At 49.3% G+C, this 20,887-nt stretch overlaps 1 protein-coding gene across 2 annotated transcripts in view; it reads right to left on the bottom strand.

Annotated features, from left to right (window-relative positions):
• LOC144754193 (E3 ubiquitin-protein ligase TRIM39-like) overlaps positions 1 to 20,887 on the bottom strand; it is an 81,473-nt gene that overhangs the window by 49,851 nt on the left and 10,735 nt on the right. For both annotated transcript variants that reach the window (XM_078641776.1, XM_078641777.1), the window contains exon 2: positions 16,519 to 16,614. In XM_078641776.1, the coding sequence (XP_078497902.1) occupies positions 16,519 to 16,614 (96 nt within the window). The remainder of the gene's footprint in view (positions 1 to 16,518; positions 16,615 to 20,887) is intronic.

The raw sequence follows: 20,887 nt of genomic DNA, 5'->3' as shown, positions 1-20,887 counted from the left end.
CGTGTGTATGATCATATGAGGTGTTTCTCTCTGTGGCTTAGAGCAGGAGCATGTGTGTTATCAGGTAAGGCATGTTTCATCCCAAGGCATGTTTCACCCCAGCAAGAATAGGAGTGTTTCAGCAGTGGAGAGAGGTGCGTCTTTCTAGCATCACCAACAAGCATTTACAATGCAATGGTCTCGTCTTTGTTAAAGTTAGAGCTATTGGCATTGCAAATGTCATTCTTTTCATTTATTGTTTTTTTTTTAAAACCGATAAATATATGGTATTGTCATTTACAATGGCATTAGGTAAGCGTTAGAGAGTAGTAGAGAGTATTAGCAGTGATTAATAGTTAGTAGAGTGTGACTAGTTCATTAATAGAGAGTATACTTGTATAGAGTCGAGTAGGAGTGAGTTGTAGGCAATAGTAGTTAGTGAGTAGAGTAGATTAGTGGAGTGTAGTATGAGTGAGTAGTAGATAGTGTGTAGAGAGCGTGTAGGAGTTAGCGAGTAGTAGAGACAGAGTAGTAGTGAGTAATGAAAAGTAGTAGATAGAAATAGATTTAGTGTAGTGAGTTATAGATAGTATATGGAGTAGTATATCTATTTAGTAGAGTGAGTAGCGAATGACTTTTAAAATAGAGTATATATTAGAGAGCAGTAGTTAGTTAGTACTTTTTAGTATTAGAGTGTAGTAGAGAGTAGCAGAGAGTGAGTATAACATTGTGGATAGTGTAATTTAGTGAGTTGTGAGGAGTGTGACTTCTAGCTTAATCTCTCGCAAATGCCACACACAAACACACAGAGCCACAGACACAGAGCCCCACACACAGAAACAACGCACCACTCACACAGTCCCACACACACAGACACAACCCCACACACACACAGTCCCACACACACAGACACAACCCCACACACACAGAGCCACACACACACACACAGCCACCCACACACACACACACAGCCCCACACCCACACCCACACACACACACAGAGCCCCCCACGCGGCAGGGCCCCACACACACAGAGCCCCACACACACACAGAGCCCCCCCACACACAGAGCCCCCCCACACACACACAGAGCCCCCCACACACACACACACAGAGCCCCCCACACACACACAGAGCCCCCCCACACACACACAGAGCCCCCCCCCACACACACAGAGCCCCCCCCACACACACAGAGCCCCCCCACACACACACACAGAGCCCCCCCACACACACAGAGCCCCACACACACACAGAGCCCCCCACACACACAGAGCCCCACACACACACACAGAGCCCCACACACACACAGAGCCCCCCCCCACACACACACAGCCCCCCCCACACACACACACAGCCCCCCACACACACACACACAGCCCCCCACACACAGAGCCACACACACACACAGAGCCCCACACACACACACAGAGCCCCCCACACACACACAGAGCCCCACACACACACACACAGAGCCCAACACACACACATACAGAGCCCCACACACACACATACAGAGCCCCACACACACACACACAGAGCCCCACACACACACACACAGAGCCCCCCCCCACACACACAGAGCCCCCCCACACACACACAGAGCCCCCCCACACACACACAGAGCCCCCCCCACACACACACAGAGCCCCCCCCACACACACAGAGCCCCCCCACACACACACAGAACCCCCCACACACACACAGAACCCCCCACACACACAGAACCCCCCACACACACAGAACCACACACACACACAGAGCCCCACACACACACACAGAGCCCCACACACACAGAGCCCCACACACACAGAGCCCCACACACACACACAGAGCCCCACACACACACACACAGAGCCCCACACACACACACACAGAGCCCCCCACACACACACACAGAGCCCCACATACACACACACAGAGCCCCACATACACACACAGAGCCCCACACACACACAGAGCCCCACACACAGCATTAATAGACTCCATGATTACATACCCAAGTCTAAGCAGGGGTGTTGAAAATGGCGATGTATATGCACATAAGCGGCGTTCATTTGTGTTCACTGTACCCCTTGTTGTATGCAGAACGGATATCGCAAAACACTGACTGTGTTATCCCGCCAGCATAGACCCATGCACACACGTACACGACAGCCATTTTAGGCTCCATGGCCTCTCTGCCCGTTTGTTAAACCCCCGGCACCCCTCCCTGCGCGCACTGCTCATGCATCGGCCATAAGACCCTCTCCCTCTGCGTGACCCTGCTCTAGAAGTAACACTCCTGCTTGACCCACACCCCCCCCCCATTTCCTCCCAAGAACACCCTTCCCCTCTGCTGACGAGCCCACCCCCAGCTGCACTTGGCCTTTCGACCCGGTCCCAAGTCCTAAGACCAAGCCTCGTGGATGTACACCCCCCTTTTTCCCTGCCCAGCATAACAAAACCGTGATACGCCAGCCGAAGTGCCCGATCTTATCGCCTGCCTAACCTTTGATCTGATCATCCCCTCCTGCCCTCGTGTCCTGTAGGAATGTCCGGCTGAGAGATCACAATCTTTTGTTACATTCAGGAGGGGAGGATGACATCTGAGCGACTGGTATGGGAATAGGCCTGAAGCTGGGGTTCCAAGCATGCCTTTTCCTACTTCAAAGCGTCTTTATTGTACTAAGGAATGTTTGTGCATCATAAACATGTGTATAAAAGACGAAGCCTCAGAGAAACTGGAGAGAGTGGGTAGGAAAGAGAGAGAGCACCTCCTGAAGACACTATGCGGGTGTCCGAAATGACAGACTCTCCCCCTGCTTCCAGCGCCCGTCTCTTTATTTGGTAATTGTTCAAGATGGGAACTAAGAGGCGTCCTGCGCCAGCAGCCTGGGCACCAGGTGCGTTATGGGCTGACTTTTCCACAGGGGGGCTCCCTCCTTCCACACCCTAAAGTCGTAAAAACGGTGAAACATAGCTTCAACACGTGGAAACCGTGGTTACCAGCAGTATTCCATAAAATCGCGCGTAAACTACAAATACACTACGAAAACGCTGGCCACACTGAACTGTTGACGACCTTTATGCAAAGTTGTGGATGAACATCGAGTAAAACTAGCACAAACCTGGCGGTCGATCACAGGATTTGAAGAAACATCTGGGCTGAACATCACCCCATATATATCGTACTAATGCATTCAGACTGTGTTTACATACGTCCCGGGGAAGGATGGGAATATTAACATTTAGGAACCTAGCCCTTTCAAATCGTGTAAACAAAAATAGAAATGCAATATTTAAAAGCTCACAGCAGTAGTACGCTGCTTCGCTGAGGGGAGCCGCACATGCTACTATACCAGAGGAAGTCACAAGCAATGAAAATCTGGGGGCCCAGTTCGATGCACATGATCCGGTCTTTCTGTTTGATCAATATCGGAGCGAGGGGCCCTGCGGGAGGACGACCTTTCCTTTTCCCCCCACAGGTCAGATCATCGTCATCAAAAACAGGTCACGACCACTGACTCATTGTCAGTGAAATTGCTCTCCCACCCTCGCAGCTCCACCATTAAGTGAGGTGCCCCTGCCCCTGCACTCTTGAGTGTTGGTGATCGAGGCCCTCCTCCACCCGCAGGTTTCCCTGCGCCTCATCCCTGGTGGTCCAGTGGACCTCTGTCTACTTTCTTTCTTTCTGCTCCTTCACTCGTTTTTCTCCCCTTTCTATCTTCCACCTTTCTGCACCTCTGCTCTTTTGCGCCTTATTTCTGCCCATTTCCCTTTCTCTCCCTCTGCTCCTTCACTCGTTTTCACTCGTTTTTTTCCCCTTTCTATCTTTCACCTTTCTGAACCTCTGCTCTTTTGTGCCTTATTTCTGCCCATTTTCCCTTTCTCTCCCTCTGCTCCTTCACTCGTTTTCACTCGTTTTTTTTTCCCCTTTCTATCTTTCACCTTTCTGCTCTTTTCTGCAGCTCTGCTCTTTTGTGCCTTATTTCTGCTTATTTTCCCTTTTTTCTTTATCCCTTCTTTCCTCCCTTTACCTTTCCCCGCCGCTGCTGCCCCCGCGGCCCCTCCCCCCCCAGCACGACCGGCCCAATCCAGCTCCCCTCCCCGCTCCCGCCTCCCAGCTGTCCAGCCCTCCCCGACCCCTACTTAATGGCGGCCACTGCGGGCGCGCCGCTGGTGCACCGAAGGCGCGTCAAAGGCAAGCACGTCTGCGCCCGTCTGCGACCCGTCCGCGACCAGCACCAGGAACCCTGGACCTCCTCCCGCCAACGCTACGACCCAGCAGCACTCCACGCACTCAACCCAGGCTGCAACAACAACTGCAAGCTAGCATCACCAGCCGACACCTATGGACCCTTCAGCTGTCACCGCTGCCGGCACATCTGCAGCACGGCCAAGAACACGGATCCAGCACAACCCGCCCACAAGAACACAACCGAACCGAAGACCCTGCAATGCATCCTCCTCAACGTCCGATCCCTCCACAAACACGCCACAGAAATCTGGGACCTCCTCGACAGCACAACCCCAGACGTAGCATTCTTCACCGAAACCTGGACCAACACCACCTCGGGACCGGACATCGCCATCGCCATCCCCCAAGGATACAAGATCTCCAGGAAGGACCGCCCCATCCACCCAGGAGGAGGAATCGCCATCGTCCACAAATCCAGCCTCCGCCTGAGCACACTCCCTGACGAGTCCACAGAACTGATGGAACACCTTCACTTCAAGATACTGGCCAGCCCCACCGCCGCCCTCCGAGGAACCCTCATCTACCGACCCCCTGGACCCCGCGGACCCTTCGCCAACTCCATCACGGACATTATCTCCCCGCAGGCCATCGCATCCACCAACTACACCCTGCTGGGAGACCTCAACTTCCACCTCGACAATCAACTGGACCCCAACACCACATCCCTCCTGGACAACCTCCACAACATTGGACTCCGCCAGATTGTGACCGAGCCCACGCACTCAGCAGGACACACCCTCGACCCCCTCTTCCCTACAGGAAACTCCATCACCTTCAGCCACACCACCGAACTCCCATGGACCGACCATCGTTGCGTCCACTTCACCTTCAGAACACCCACCATCCACAGACACCAGCACCTGCTTCCACAAAGAAACTGGACCAAAATCACCGATGACCAGCTCACCTCCTCACTCAACAACTCCACCCCAACCATCGCTGAAAACGACGACCCCAACACCGCAGCCCGAACCCTGCATAGATGGACAGCACCAACACCATAGCCCCCCTCAAGAAAAACAACAATACCCGTGCCAAGAAAGCCAGATGGTTTACCACCGAACTTCGAGAGTCCAGGCGCACATGCCGCCGCCTCGAAAAGGCCTGGAGAAACACCAAATCCACAGAAGCCCACAGCAACTTCAGAGCCGCCACCAACGCCCACCATCAACTCATCAGAGAAACGAGGAAAAAAGCGATTGAAGACAGAATCTCCACCCACGCACACAACAGCAAGGAACTCTTCAGCATCATCAAGGAGTTCGCCCAACCCACCAGCGAGTCTACCGACATCCCTCCCTCACAAGACCTCTGCGACAAACTCAGCATCTTTTTCCACCACAAAATCAAGAGCATCTACGACAACTTCGACGAAGACAACCAACACACTGAACCCTCACCAACCACCCCCAACACCCGGAAACCAGCGATTGATGACTGGACAGCCCTCACCACCGAAGACACACTGAAGACAATGAAGACAATCAACTCAGGGGCCCCCACGGACCCCTGCCCCCACCACATCTTCAACAGAGAAGCCAACACCATCGCACCCATGCTCCGCCAAACCATCAACCGCTCCCTGGCGACCGGCTCATTCCCCGACGACTGGAAACACGCCGAGGTCAACCCCCTCCTAAAGAAACCCTCAGCGGACCCCACCGACCTCAAAAACTACAGACCCATCTCCCTGCTCCCGTTCCCAGCGAAAGTCATTGAGAAAGCCATCAACAGCCCACTCGCCACATTCATTGAAGAACACAACATCCTCGACTCCTCCCAATCCGGCTTCAGAAAAAACCACAGTACGGAAACCGCCCTCCTCGCCGCAACAGACGACATCCGCACCTTACTGGACAAAGGAGAAACGGTAGCCCTCATCCTCCTCGACCTATCAGCGGCATTCGACACAGTCTCCCACCGCACCCTAATACGCAGACTCTACGATGCAGGAATCCAGGACAAGGCCCTCGACTGGATCTGCTCCTTCCTCTCCAGCAGGACGCAGCGGGTCAGACTCCCCCCTTTCCTCTCGGACCCCACACCTATCACCTGCGGAGTCCCCCAGGGCTCCTCCCTCAGCCCGACGCTCTTCAACGTCTACATGGCTCCACTTGCCCCCATCGTCAGAACCTACGGACTCAACATCGTGTCATATGCAGACGACACCCAGCTCATCCTCTCCCTATCCAACGAGCCCAACACCGCCAGACGCAACTTTCGAGAAGGCATGGAAGCCGTCGCCAAATGGATGAAAAACAGCTGCCTACAACTAAACACCAACAAAACAGAAGTACTCATCATGGGCCCAAACCCCGACGCCTGGAGTGACACCTGGTGGCCCACCGCCCTCGGAAACCCGCCAACCCCCACAGACCACGCACGCAACCTGGGAATCATCCTGGACTCCGAGCTCAAAATGGACCGCCAGATCAACTCTGTCTCATCTTCCTGCTTCCACACCCTCCGCCTCCTTCGTAAGACCTTCAAATGGATCCCCCTCGAACACCGAAAGACAGTCACTCACGCCCTGGTCACCAGCAGACTCGACTACGGCAACGCACTCTACGCCGGAACAAAAACCTCATCCGCAAGCTACAGAACATCCAGAACGCCACTGCAAAACTGGTCCTCAACCTGCCAAAACACTGCCACATCTCCCAGCACCTGCGCACACTCCACTGGCTCCCCGTCGAGGCGAGAATCACCTTTAAAATGCTCACCCACGCACACAAGGCCCTCCACGGCACCGGACCAGCATACCTGAACAGCCGACTCAAATTCCACGCACCCCAAAGGACCCTACGATCAGCCCAGCTTTCCTACGCTGTGGTCCCCCGCACCAGAAAGACCAGATCGGGAGGCCGCTCCTTCTCCTTCCTCGCGGCCAAAGCATGGAACGCCCTTCCGCTCCACCTCAGACAGACAACATCGCTCCCCATCTTCGCAAGAAACATCAAAACCTGGCTCTTCGACAGACCCCCTCCTTGATGGAATGGAACCTGCACCCCCCAAACCCCCCCACCCCTAGCGCCTTGAGACCCTTACGGGTGAGTAGTCGCGCTTTAACAAACTCCTGATTGATTGACGCCATCTTCATTAGAAGCGGAGCCAAGAGTAGATACTGAATTAAAGAGCACCCAACGCGGCGCCAAAGAGTAGCGTAGCGCCTAGTAAACGTGGTCTTAAAATAGTGAGCATCCAGCGCCAAGAGCAGCCAATGCATTTCATCAGTAGCCAATATGACGCAAAGACCAACTGCCATGTTAAAATAGCACAGTAGCATGCCTAGGCTCAACACGGTACCCCCCAATGTAGCGCCCAAGAGCAACCACTTGTTTAAAACCGCATCAAATGCGTAGAGCCCCAAGTAAAAATAAAAGACTGTAGCTTCAGTAGCTACAAAGGGTACAATACTGCGCCAAGAGCAATCGGATTTAACAGCGACCAAACACAGCCATGTATTGAAAAACCAATGGCACCCTAGTGCAAGGACAACAATCCTAGTGCAGCCAGGGTCCGAAAACAGGGCCGGGTGCAGGGTCATACTTGAAAAGCGCCAAAAAAGCCACTGTGTGTGTGTGTGTGTGTGTATATTATATATATATATATATATATATATATATATATATATATATATATACACACACACACACACACAGTGGCACAGTGGCTGTGTGTGTGTGTGCGCGTGTGTATATATATATATATACACACACACACACACACACACACACGTATTTAAACAGCACAATGCAGCGTCTAGACTTGCCACTCTGTACAGCGCCATAGGCAGCCTATTTATTAAGCCAGCGCGGCCACGGAAAGCAGCAGAGCCCGAGAAGAAAAACGTACGCACACAGCAAGGAAACGCGTCCTCTGTTCGATACCAGTGTTTGCTGGACAACCTTCTCTTCAAGATAGCCCTCACTTTAACGCTTACCTCTGGCACAAGCCCCTCCTCAAGCTAGGGACCCACAACGTATGTAGGGACCGCAACTGCAAACTTTTCTATACTTTCCCAAGTACTTCAGCGCAGGTACACGTCGTAGAACATACTCAAGCCGCACCATCGGGGTCCACAATTCATTTATCGTGTAAGAACACCCTTTTTAAATACATTTCCCCTCACGGTACAAAGAGTTTTCGGGTGCGGTAAAAAAAAAAGGGCAAAGCAATCGCCAGTCCAATACCCACTCCAGTGCTTCGAAGCATTCTAGAAACAAGCCAGTGAGGTAGCTCAAAATCTCGAGTGCGTTATGAAATAAAGGGCATCGCATTTGTCTCCAAACCCTGTCCTTTTCAGATTGGGGGGCGTGTTTTTTCGTTTCTTCCTCTCTAGTGACGTGCTCAGTGAAAAACACGCCCCCCCCCAGTCTGAAAAGGACGGGGCTTAGAGACAAATGGTTCTTCTTTCTATCTAAGCCCTGTCCTTTTCAGACTGGGGGGGCGTGTTTTTCACTGAGCTCGTCACTAGAGAGAAAGAAACGAAAAAACATGCCCCTCAATCCGAAAAAGACGGGGCTTAAATCGTCACTGAAACCTCTTCTCCAATGGCTGGCCGCCGTTTAGGAGGCCATCCAATGGAGAAGAGGGGCGGGCATTAACCTCATACTGAGAGACATAAAATCTCCCCAGCGAGACTACGCATGTGCGCAGCCTACGCTAGCCGAGACCTAAAAAGGACTGGACTCAGAAATTCTGTGGAGTCAGTTATGTATCAACTCCTGGTAGAGGGTTGTGTTCCTTATGTGTCACGGGTATAGGTAGAGGGTTATGTTTCTGTGGTGTGTCACTAGTATACAGGTGGAGGGTTGGGGGCTTTTGCTGTGCCGCTAGTATACAGGTAGAGGGTTGTGCTACAGTGATGTGTCACTAGTAGATAGATGGTGGGTTGTGCTCTGTAGTGTGTCACTAGTGTACAGGTAGAAGGTCCTGGTCCAGTGCTGTGCCACTAGTACATAGGTAGAGGGTTGTGCTCCTGTGCTGTGTTACTAGTCCTGTGCTGTGTCACTAGTATACAGCTAGGGGGTTGTGCTCCTATGCTGTGTCAGTAGTATACAAGGGTTGCACTTCTGTGCTGTGTCACTAGTATACAGGGGGGGGCTTCTGCTCTTGTGGTGTGCCACTAGTATACAGGTAGAGTTGTGCTCCTGTGCTGTGTCACTTATATATAGAGAATTAGCATGTTATGCTCCTATAATGTGTCACTAATATACAGGTAGAGTTTTGTACTTCTGTGCTGTGTCACTAGTATACAGGTAGAGGGACGTGCTTTTGTGCTGTGTCACTAGTATACAGGTAGAGGGACGTCCTCTTGTGCTGTGTCACTAGTATACTGGTAAAGGTTTGTGTTCCTATGAAGTGACATCAGTGCAGGTAGAGGGTTGTGCTCCTGTGATGTGTCAACAGTATAAAGAGGGAGGGTTGTGCCCCTGTGCTATGTCACTAGTAATCAGGTGGAGGGTTGCGCTCCTGTATGTGTCACTAGGTAGAGGGCAGCCACGGACCGTGCAAGTAAGAGCGGGGGGCCGGCTGGGAGAGATTTCAACCGGCGATGGCAAGGGAAAATTAAATAAATAATTAATTTTTCCTCGCCATCATCCATTGAAATTCCCCTCACCCGGCCCCGTCCACTCCACTGCTCTTACCTGCACGGGCCACGGCTGGTAGAGGGTTGTGCTCCTGTGCTGTGTCACTAGTATACTGTGCCACTAGTAGAGGGTTGTGCTCCGGTGCTGTCACTAGTGTACTGTATACTGTGCCACTAGTAGAGGGTTGTGCTCCGGTGCTGTCACTAGTGTACTGTATACTGTGCCACTAGTAGAGGGTTGTGCTCCGGTGCTGTGTCACTAGTATACTGTATACTGTGCCACTAGTAGAGGGTTGTGCTCCTGTGCTGTGTCCCTAGTATACTGTGCCACTAGTAGAGTGTGTGCTCCTGTACTGTGGCACTAGTATACTGTATACTGTGCCACTAGTAGAGAGTTGTGCTCCTGTGCTGTGTCCCTAGTATACTGTGCCACTAGTAGAGTGTGTGCTCCTGTGCTGTGTCACTAGTATACTGTATACTGTGCCACTAGTAGAGTGTGCGCTCCGGTGCTGTGTCACTAGTAGATAGATGGTGGGTTGTGCTCCTGTTCTGTGTCACTGGAATATTGTTATTGTTATGTTAGATTTATATCGCGCTAAATCACCTACAGGTCTCTAGGCGCTCGGAAATCGATGGAATTTATACAATAACTTCATGCAACACAAAGAGGTAGAGCAGCAGCCAACTTACATTGCACCCAGAACCTTTCCAAACAGCAATGTTTTTACGGACTTTCTGAACCGCAGGAGATTCACTTCTCTGCGTAGCCCCTCAGGCAGCTTATTCCATAGCTGAGGGACCAACACTGAGAAGGCTCTCCCTCCCTTGGTTACCAGTTTGTACCGAGGGCAGACCAGCAACTGAGAATCAGAAGATCTGAGTGTTCTTTTTGGGCTATACACTTTCAGACGATCTCTGATATAAACCAGTGCATGGCCATTAATTGCCTTATGGGCCGTGCATAGACTCTTAAACTCTACCCTCTCTTTTATGGGGAGCCAATGCAGGGGAGAAGCCTTGGTCCTTCTCGGGAGTCTAAAAATCAGTTGCGCCGCGTCGTTCATCACAACCTGCAGTCTATTAGTCAGAGATTTGGGGAGGCCTAGATAAAGGGCATTCCCATAATCTATTCTTGAGATAATAGTCGCCGCTACAATTGTTCGCAACATGGACTGAGAAAGAACGGGGGCGTAACTGCCTGATGATATTCGTGCAGCTCCAAACAACAGAGGAGATTTGACTGCCCATTGACAAGTCACAGTCCAGCTTAATCCCCAAGCTCTTTACATTTGCGCTCGGCTTCGGAGTTGGCCCGAACTCCTGTGGCCAGTAGAGATCGCTCCAAGGTGAGGTGGGAGATGGAATTACCAATACCTCGGTCTTGTCCGGATTGATCTTCAGCAGATTTCCAGTCATCCACCCAACCGCATACCTCAAGATATTCTGCGCTTGGGACTGCGCGGCCTCTGTGTTATCGATACTCAGCACAAGCTGAGTATCATCAGCGTAGTTGAAAACTCTGCAGCCCATATTGGCCAGAGATGCAATCAGAGGTTGCAGGTAAAGATTAAACAGTAGTGGGGACAATGCGGAGCCCTGTGGCACCCCACACTCTAGGGTCCCCACATCTGATATCAAATCCCCCAGTTGTATCCTCTGTGTCCTTCCCAAAAGAAAGGATTGCAGCCAATTAAAAGCCAAGCCTTTGACCCGAAAGTCGTCCAGTCTTTCCAAGAGCAGGGCGTGGCTGACAGTATCGAACAGGTAGAAGGTCCTGGTCCAGTGCTTTGCTGCTAGTATACAAGTAGAAGGTTGTGCTCCTGTGCTGTGCCACTACTATATAGGTGCAGGAGTGTGGTCCGGTGATATGTCACCAGTATACAAGTAGAAGGTTGTGCTCCTGTACTGTGTAACTAGTATACAGGGGGAGGCTTCTGCTCCTGTGCTGTGCCTTTAGTATACAGTTGGGGGACTGCACTCCTGTGGTGTGCCTCTAGTATACAGGTAGAGAGAAGCTTATGCTCCTGTGGTGTGCCTCTAGTATACAGGTAGAGGGTTGTACTCATGTGTGTCACTAGTGTGCAGGTTAATGTTTGTGCTCCTTTATGTGTCACTAGTATACAGATATATGGTAGTGCTCCTCTGCTGTGTCACCAGAGTGCAGGTAGAAGGCTGTGCTCCTGTGATGTGTCACTAGTATACAGGCAGAGAGAGGCTTGTGCTCCTATGATGTGTCACTAGTATAAATTTAGAGAGAGGCTTGCGCTCCTGTGATGTGTCACTAGTATACAGGTACAGAGAGGATCATGCTCCTATGATGGGTCACTAGTATAAATTTAGAGAGAGGCTTGTGCTCCTGTGATGTGTCACTAGTATACAGGTACAGAGAGGATCATGCTCCTTGCTGTGTAACTAATATAGTGGTAGAGAGAGGCTTGTGCTCCTGTGATGTGTCACTAGTATACAGGTACAGAGAGGATCATGCTCCTTGCTGTGTAACTAATATAGTGGTAGAGAGAGGCTTGTGCTCCTGTGATGTGTAACCAATATACAGGTAGACCGAGTATTGTGCTCCTGTGCTGTGTTACTAGTATACGGGTACAGGGTCCTGCTCTTGTGAAAGTTCCAGAGCCTTAGAGAGTGAATCTGCATCCCCTCTTTGTAAAATGAGTATTCTAAAAGTAGGACTCAAACCTCCCAATTTATCTTCACCCAGGAATGCTATGTATGGTACTCGAAGGACTGCTGTGTGCCAATGGCTGGAGTCTACAGAGCAGAAAGGCCCTCAGAGGTTTAGGGGACATCACCTGAATTCTGCAGTTCTTCATAGGAGAGCTGAGGTGCCTAGCACCTAGACTTCAGCCTGGTAAGAGAGGGAAAGAGAGTGCCAGGCACTGCAGCGGGTCAGCCTGCCCAGGAGAGACGCCCAGTATATTTCCGGCAAGAGAAACACCCAGAGAAACCTGACTGCTATTCAGAGAACAGCCAGGAGACATCTGTGTTGTGTGGGCTCTTACAGTCTCATTATGAACTGAGCCAAAACATTCAAGTGAATTTCAACATTGTGTTGTCTGGTGCCCTGATATGCGTCGGCTGCACCCTGACATCAGAACTACCCCTAGAAGAGCTGTCATCAACGCTGATGTGAATGCACTGATCCGACCTGGCAGGCCACAGCTGTCAATGGCAGCCATTCACTGAGACCCAACCCGGAGGTGGTAGCGGCCATGACTGAGCACGTGTGTGCAACTGGCCTAGAGCGCCACAAGGGTCACAGACGGGCGTTGCGGTGCCGGCCCGCTGAACGGATTATTACCAGCAGTCCTTGACCCGAGTGAAGCTGCCTCTACAGCTCCACACAACTGAAGCTGCTGCTAAAGGAACGGGTACGCCGGGCATGCCGCCATTGTCACCAGAGCCATAACCCCACCAAAGAGGCAGAGAGAAGTCTGCACTCTGAGCGATTTGTATGTGTCAACTCTAGAGGCAAAAGAGATCTATGAGCCAGGTGGGCGATCTAGAGCCAGCTGCACCAGTGCTTGAATTAGGCTTACACCCATATTATTATTATTGAGTTCTTGTATAGCGCATAGCTACCCGCAGGGTTTCCCAGCACTTAGGAGCACGTTCAGCGGCCAAGAAGTGTGACCAGGAAAAACCAGGTTTTTAGCTCCTTGTGGAAAGGAGACAGTCGGAGAGCCTCGCTCTACACCGAGAGGATACCCTAGGGTCAGGCAAACTCCCAATAGAGGCATGGGACATGATCCTCCTAGACCTCCGCATCACCTGGCAGACTGCCAAGCATACTGACGGGGCGCAGGCCCCAATAACAGGCGGAGTTTAATATGGGCAGCAGTATGACCTACCAGATAGAGCTCCAGGCGACATATCTTAAACACCTCACACACATACCAGGGTGCATTACAACCAACAAGCAAGACCGTGACCCAATCACACAACAATGACATACCAATTATAAGGAAAAATGATCCAATGCATGGCTGGCAAACATTGGAGGGCAACAGAGTCCTTTGTTGGGCAACAATAAACACTTCACTTACCTGTTCACCAACTCTCCCTTTCCTCTTCCTAGTTTCGCTCCCTGACCATCCCTCTTACCGTACACCCAGTAAGTTGCGCACAGAACACATACCACAGACGTCTTGGGCATGTAATTGTGACCTGGAAGTGTTTATCATTGTAATATCTGTTATTACATTTTAAAAATCAATACATACATTTAAACAATTGATAAAAACATTAGTATTTTATTTCTAAACCCATAATAACATTTAGAGGTGGCCCTGCTTTAAAGAATAAACTGTGTCCTGTTGACATTTTCAAAGCACTAAGTGAAAGTATCTCTCACCCAAGCCTGGCCGGGGGGTCAGCCCAGAATAAACTGGGAAACACTCACTTTGCCCTATGACCAGGGGGATTAGAGGCACCAGACTTGGAGCTGTACTACTACAGTGCACAGGCACAGCACAAATCACTGGATACACCCCCTGCCATATATCGCCCACTTAGCAATAGAGAGAGACGCAACACATACAATAACCTTGAGTGGCCTGATTGGGAGGGCACCTCAATGGGGCCATTCTGAATTGAACTCAGCCAAGTGTGCACAACTGGCCTGGGCGGACATCAGGAAATGCTCAGCCTGCCCTGAGCTATGCGCCTCGGAACAGTCACTGACCCACCACCCGCTTTACTCACTCACGGATAACAAGCAGACCCTCAATTGAATAGGAGATTGAACTGATCTACACATGAGCCATGTGGGTGATCTAGAGCCAACCGCACCTGTGCTTGAAGAAGGCCTATCCCCATATTATTATTATTATTATTATTATTATTACTAAGTTCTTATAGAGCGCATAGCTACCCGAAGGGATTCACAGCACTTAACAACAGGTTGAGTGGCCAGGAAGTGTGACCTAGAAAAACCAGGTTTTTAGCTCCTATTGGAAGGCAGACAAGAAGGAGCAGCATTTGAGAGATTCAGGGAGAGCATTCCACAGTTTGAAGCCCAGAAAAGAAAAAGAGTGGCTACACATTTGTGCGTGCCCGACACTGGGCAATGTAAAAAGGGATCGGTTGTTGGAGTGCAAAGAACTTGGAGGGTGGTAAGGGACAATTAGTTTTTGCAGGAACCAAGGGCCCGAATCTGAGTTTAATTTGTACATAAAACAGAGTGCCTAGAAGTTAATCCACTTGTCCACTGTGAGCCAGTGGAGATCGCACAGAAGACCAGATGCAGAAGAGTAATTTGGAAGGTGAAACAGTAGCCGGGCGGCAGAGTTTTGAACCGCTCGAAGAAGTCTAATCACAGTTTTATCAGCCCCCAGGTACAGGATATTACCACAGTCCAATCTAGATATCATGTCATGAACAATGGTTCTCTGAGCAGAAAACGAAAGTATCCATAAGATCTTTTTGAGCCATTTCATTATGCGGCCTGTCTTAGCAGCCTGAGACTTCATGGACAAGGTAGAATGCAGCCAGAAGCCCAAATTCTTCACTTTGTTAACAGGTCAGGGGGTTCTCCCAGTGTAGCAGGCCAGTGTTGGGGACATATGACACCCCATGGACCGTAGAGATTCCCAGAGAGGGAAGAGGGCACAAGAGGGGGCGATGCACATTTCTGGGATCATGCAATGCAACCATGTAATTGTACCTTTATTCATATTTCATTTTTCTGTGAACTTCAAGATCTTTCTGTCTTACTAAAATTAAGCAATGGGTTAGACATAACATTATTGTGTCTGTTGGTTGGCTGCTGAGTTTTATTAAGTGCTTGTCTCCACGAGAAGCCTTGGACAGCTTGATCTCGCTATCCTGAGTCTGGATTGCAGAAAACGATGCCTTTTGCCATTTTGCAGAGCCATAGTAGGAAAGGCCTAAGGACACCAGAAGCAAATTATTATTCTAAATAAGATATATATACTAGTAACTGGTATTGGTGTGTCTATGGTTTCGAGAATGGCAGTCTGAATTTTAGAGTGGGTGTATCAAAGAGTGGGTGTATCAAAGGTTATATTAGGGCGTGAGGAGGTGCATCAGATTAACAGGTGGATGGTGTCATCAGTGATGTCATTTGAGATGTCATGAGTGATGTCACGGACCATGTCATGAGTGATGTAATATGTGACGTCATCAGCAGTGCATTGCGGGGGAGCAAGGTATAGTTAGCTCAAGTAACTAGAACAGCGAAATTTTTCTGGTTTTGTACGAGTGAAATGTCCAACTAACTATAACGTCCCTGAAACCTGTGTTTTTTTCAGTGAATTTCCAAGGTTTTTTTTAAATGCTAATTTTGAACTATAACGTCTCTGAAACCTATGGTTTTTTCAGTGCATTTCGAAGGTTTTTTAAATGCTAATTTCTGACTATGCCTACACATGCACACAAAAACAGGTATATATTCACTGCAAGATAATGCCACACATGTTAATAAATACACTAATTCACACTATGTAAATATTACCTGGGGATTAGCAGGGCAATTTTAGTTTTTGTTTATTTTAAGACATACCCTTGTCCGATGTCAGCCTCAGTGTCCAACAGCAGTGGCTCTGTTTACCTAGTGTGTATTATAACCCAGTCTGTAGGGGGGTCTCATCTGCGTTTGTGTGTCTTGAACTTTAAGAGGTACACACAAGTACATGGACAAATACAGACACATATATTCATAGCTACTCACTCTGATGGTTTTAAATTGTTCCTCGTCCTTAACTTTAGACTCCAGAATAAATTCCTCCTCTTTCTTCAGAATACGCAGCCACTCTTGAAGTTTTGCCTGCAGAGATGGGAGTGCAAGAAATAGATGTAGATTTGTAGAGTGCGTTCTTACTTACAAAAATTATGATTACAGTACCAAACATACATGCCCAGAGTGTGAGAAGTTAGCCTGGTATATGCTGTCCACTAATTAAAGAGGGCACCTTGCACCAGTCCAAACTACCCTGAGATGTCAAAGGGCAGAGATACCCTTTAGAAAGCTATCCTAGTGGTAGCTGTGGAGAGTAGCCTTCAGGCTTAATCTTGAAGTAATGTAAAACAGCTTGTTGTACCAGAATATCACCTCTTGAATGACTAAATGAAAGAGAACCACACAGTAGTTATATAAAAATATGTATTTATTAATATAACACTCTCTACTATCCTCTACACGAGGATAGAACACAAAGCACACAATAGGAGATCAATAGAACAGTTGTGAGTAGCACGATACACAGTGGGCGCCAGGGGGAGACCAAACCATATACAAAACAAGCCTTGGCATTGCCAATAGGTATTGCCTTTGGGACCTTATAAGTGTTTAGCCATGCAGCACATTATCCTGTTAATAATCTGGCGACACAGTTTTACGCCCCAGTAGTTTTTAAGCTTGGAATGATATTTGCATTTTTTTTTATTGCAAATAACGGATGCTTTAACATTGTGTTGTAAACTATGGCGCAAGGTAAAAATTTAAGTTTGAGCTGCAAGGTAGCCACACTTTTAAATAACACTTTAAAAGATGCCACAGCTATTTATTTTCTACTCTGTTGTAGTACTGCCTAGGGCTGGTGGTACAGTGTTACCACAGAATTTGTTCTGTAGCCTCCTGCCTTCGTTAAAAGTAGAAGTTCTACAATACTGTCAGTACTCAGAAGCCCTGAAAACAAGCACTATTCCTCCACTCTCCAGACGTCGCAAACAATATTTAATGCCATTGTCTCGGAGTTTATCGGCATTTGTGTTTTGAAACCAGTTAAGTTATAAAAAACACAAAAGAAACTAACCACATCCGATTTGAAACACTTTATTTGCACCACTGTTTCTGGCGTATATCTATTTAGAAGAGATTGGGAATATAGCCTTGCTTGTACACCCATGAGACCAAATGACATTACATAGACTGCTGCTTTAAGAGCGCCTGTTAGTGCCTAGTTGATGAATGTGTTGCATGTGCTGTGCAGAAATGAATAAAAATACACGATGTCCGGGAGTTTGACAAGATGTTTCTGGCAGTAACACACCAACATTCCACCAAGTTATACAGCTGCGGGGAGATTAGATGAAGCACTGAAGATATTCCAAACACACTTGGTGGGTGCTTGCAGGTATAAATAAAAATGCATGATGTACAGGAGTTCAATGGCGGGGGGGAAGGGTTGTATGCAGTAGTAAGATGCTAACATTCTACCAAGTTATACAGCTGCGGGAGATTAGGGAGATTTGCGGGGGCTTGCAGGTATAAATAAAAGTGCACGATGTCCAGGAGATCGATGGCGGGGGTGGAAGGTTGTAAGCAAGTTCGACAGCTGCGGGGAGATTAGATAAAGGTCTGAAGACATGGCCAAATCATTTTGTTGCTGTTGTGCTGGTCAGTTAACCAACAGTGCTTTTGCACCATACAGAGACAGCTAGCCTAAAAGTGCCTGTGAGTGCCTCGCTGATGAATGTCCTAGTTACAAAGAACAGACAGACTGCTGCTTTAAGAGTACCAGTTAGTGCCTCAGAAACATAGCTTATTTTATGCTGATTACCTCAACTGCTGGGGAGGCTTCCATTCCTCTCCTATAGACACTTAAGTGGCTGTTAAATGTGTATGGTTCCCTCGAATTCAAGTTATGTAAATGGCGACTGTGATGGCGCGCCATAGTGATTACATAAAATAAAAAAATGCAAACAGGCGCCACGGTGGGCCGCACAAACACAAAAGTTAACAAGAACGGATCTGAGGAGGTGATAAAAGAGGGAGCCGCAGGTATGAAAGTTAAGGCAGTGGTGATGGAGTGATAAAAGAAGGAGCAGCGACTGCCCCATGAAAGGGTATGACTCATAAGGCATGTGGTGATGAAGGGATAAAAGAATGAGTGGCGGCTTTCCCATGGAAGTGATAAAAGGAGGAGTCATGGCTGCCCATAAGAGTACATGGGGAGGTTTGCGCCATGGAAAAGCACTCTGACCGGGTGAGACTTACTGAGAGAGAGGAGATTTGGCACGAGTGTCGGTCGGGCGTGTCCTTCCCGGAGAAAGGAAGGAACCAAACCGCATAATCCTTAGCGCTGCTCCAGCGCGGGAAGTCTCTGTCAGAGATCAGAGTGTGACTCAAGAAAGTATTGGTGATGGGTTCAGAAAATGTAACTGCAAGCACCAGTAGAACCCAGGGCTCAAACGCGTTGAAGGCAGCCGGCGCTACGTATCAATCGAAGCCGCTACATCATGGCACAGCATTGCTCTCAGTCCGTGCTTGTAGCAGACCTGAGAAGTAGGGACCGCAGACAGCATGAGGTGCATGTCACACCAGAAAACGCTCTTTAAAACATTAACAGCTGCACGCCTGTTGTATTTTGTTATCTCGCACTTTACATAACAATAATAAACTAACCAAAGCCGAACAATTTTAACCCCTTGGATGCGTGCAAAATTCGGACGGCTGCCGTCCAACGCACATGCCACCCGTAGCGTCGGTCAGACGGGGGCCGTCTGACGCATCCAAAGGGTTAAAATAACAAGCATGGCCATGAAAGTAAAAGTGACCTCGCTAATCAGAAACAGATGGCACCTTGTACGCACTATTGTGCATTATGGCCGGACTGGAGTTACTGTAGTACATCTGGCTAATTTCCTTAGGTGCATTTTTTAGTAACGTTAGATATGTAGCACAGTAATTGGCAGAGATCAACAAGCCACAAACTTGTTTAGGAGGAGACGGTTGACAAGGGAGGGCGAGGGTGAAACAGACCGGGGAGAGAAAGTAAAAAATTTAAACAAGCACGCGCGGCCAAATAATTGTAATCAGATAGCCCCTGCGCACGGCTTCTCGTTCCCGTAAGGTGGATGCCGCCACAAGCACGAGTGTTTGAAAAGTGCAGACAGATTCCAAAAGGTCATCTCCTAGAGCAGCGCATGCGCGCTGTGCTAGGCTCGACCTACGTAGTGGTATAACAGTCACAACTTGACTAAAGACAGTGCCTAGTGCATGTAGAATCACCGGGGCCCCAAGGAACCACCCAAGGTAATGACACAGGGAACCCAAGGAGGACGGGTGCAGTGAGGAACATGGACGCATGCTCCGTACAACTCTATGGGAAGGTCGCGGTTGGAAAGTTAAGTTTAAGGACCCTTCTAGGAGGACTTCAAGAAAACCCTTTGGAACATCAGAGGTTCTAGAGCCACCCCACCCGTGGATACCGTAGTACCGGAGTTACCTCTCCCAGAGGAGCCGGGTGCATAGGACCGGAATGGTGTCGGAAAGCCTGTCGTACGGTAGGAGGGATAGTCGGGGAGAGAAACGAGGAATAGGAAAGAGAGAGATAGTGAATAGGTAAGTGATGTGTTTACTGTTGCTCAACCAAGTACTCTGTTGCCCTCCAATGTTTGCGCTCCACCCATGCATTGGATAATTTGTTCTTACAATTGGTATATCATTGTTGTGTGGTAAGATTTCCACCTTGCTTGTCAGTTGTAATGCACCCTGGGCATGTGTGTGAGGTGTTTAAGATTTGGGGTTGCCTGGAGCTCTTTCTGGTAGGTTGTACTGTTGACCATATTATTCTGCGCCGGTTATAAGTGCCAGCACCCCGTCAGTATCCTTGGAAGTCTCCTGAGGTTCTTCACCCACCTGCTAGGCGATGCGGAGACCCAGTAGGATTGTGTCCCATGCCACTGCTATTAGGAGTTTGCGTAGCCCTAGGGTACCCTCACGTTGTAGAGCAACGCTCTCATCCTGGGCCCAGTTCACCAGCGAGTGAAACCAAACTTTCTTAGGCAGGGGTTCCAAGGACTTCCAGCGTCTGGTAATTAAGCGTTTAGCTACAATCAACCCCAGGTCTATGAATCGGTACTGCACCTTGTATTTTTTGGATCTGCGATATAGGCCTAATAGGCATACTTGCCAAGTTCATTCCACGACTCAGCAGGTGCATTGCGACAGGCGAGTGCTGCCTACGTGACGTCAATGGACGTGCTGCATGAGATCCCAGAGACTCTGCAAACCACCTTGTGAGAAGTTTCCCTGCGCCCATCACATGCATATATTAGATGGTGAGGTGTGCGGAAGGCTCTTGTGTTCTGTCTCT

This window comes from Lissotriton helveticus, chromosome 5_1 (genome assembly GCF_964261635.1).
Source record: "Lissotriton helveticus chromosome 5_1, aLisHel1.1, whole genome shotgun sequence".
In the NCBI taxonomy this organism is placed as follows: Eukaryota; Metazoa; Chordata; class Amphibia; order Caudata; family Salamandridae; genus Lissotriton; species Lissotriton helveticus.
This window is presented reverse-complemented; position numbering and strand designations above follow the sequence as displayed.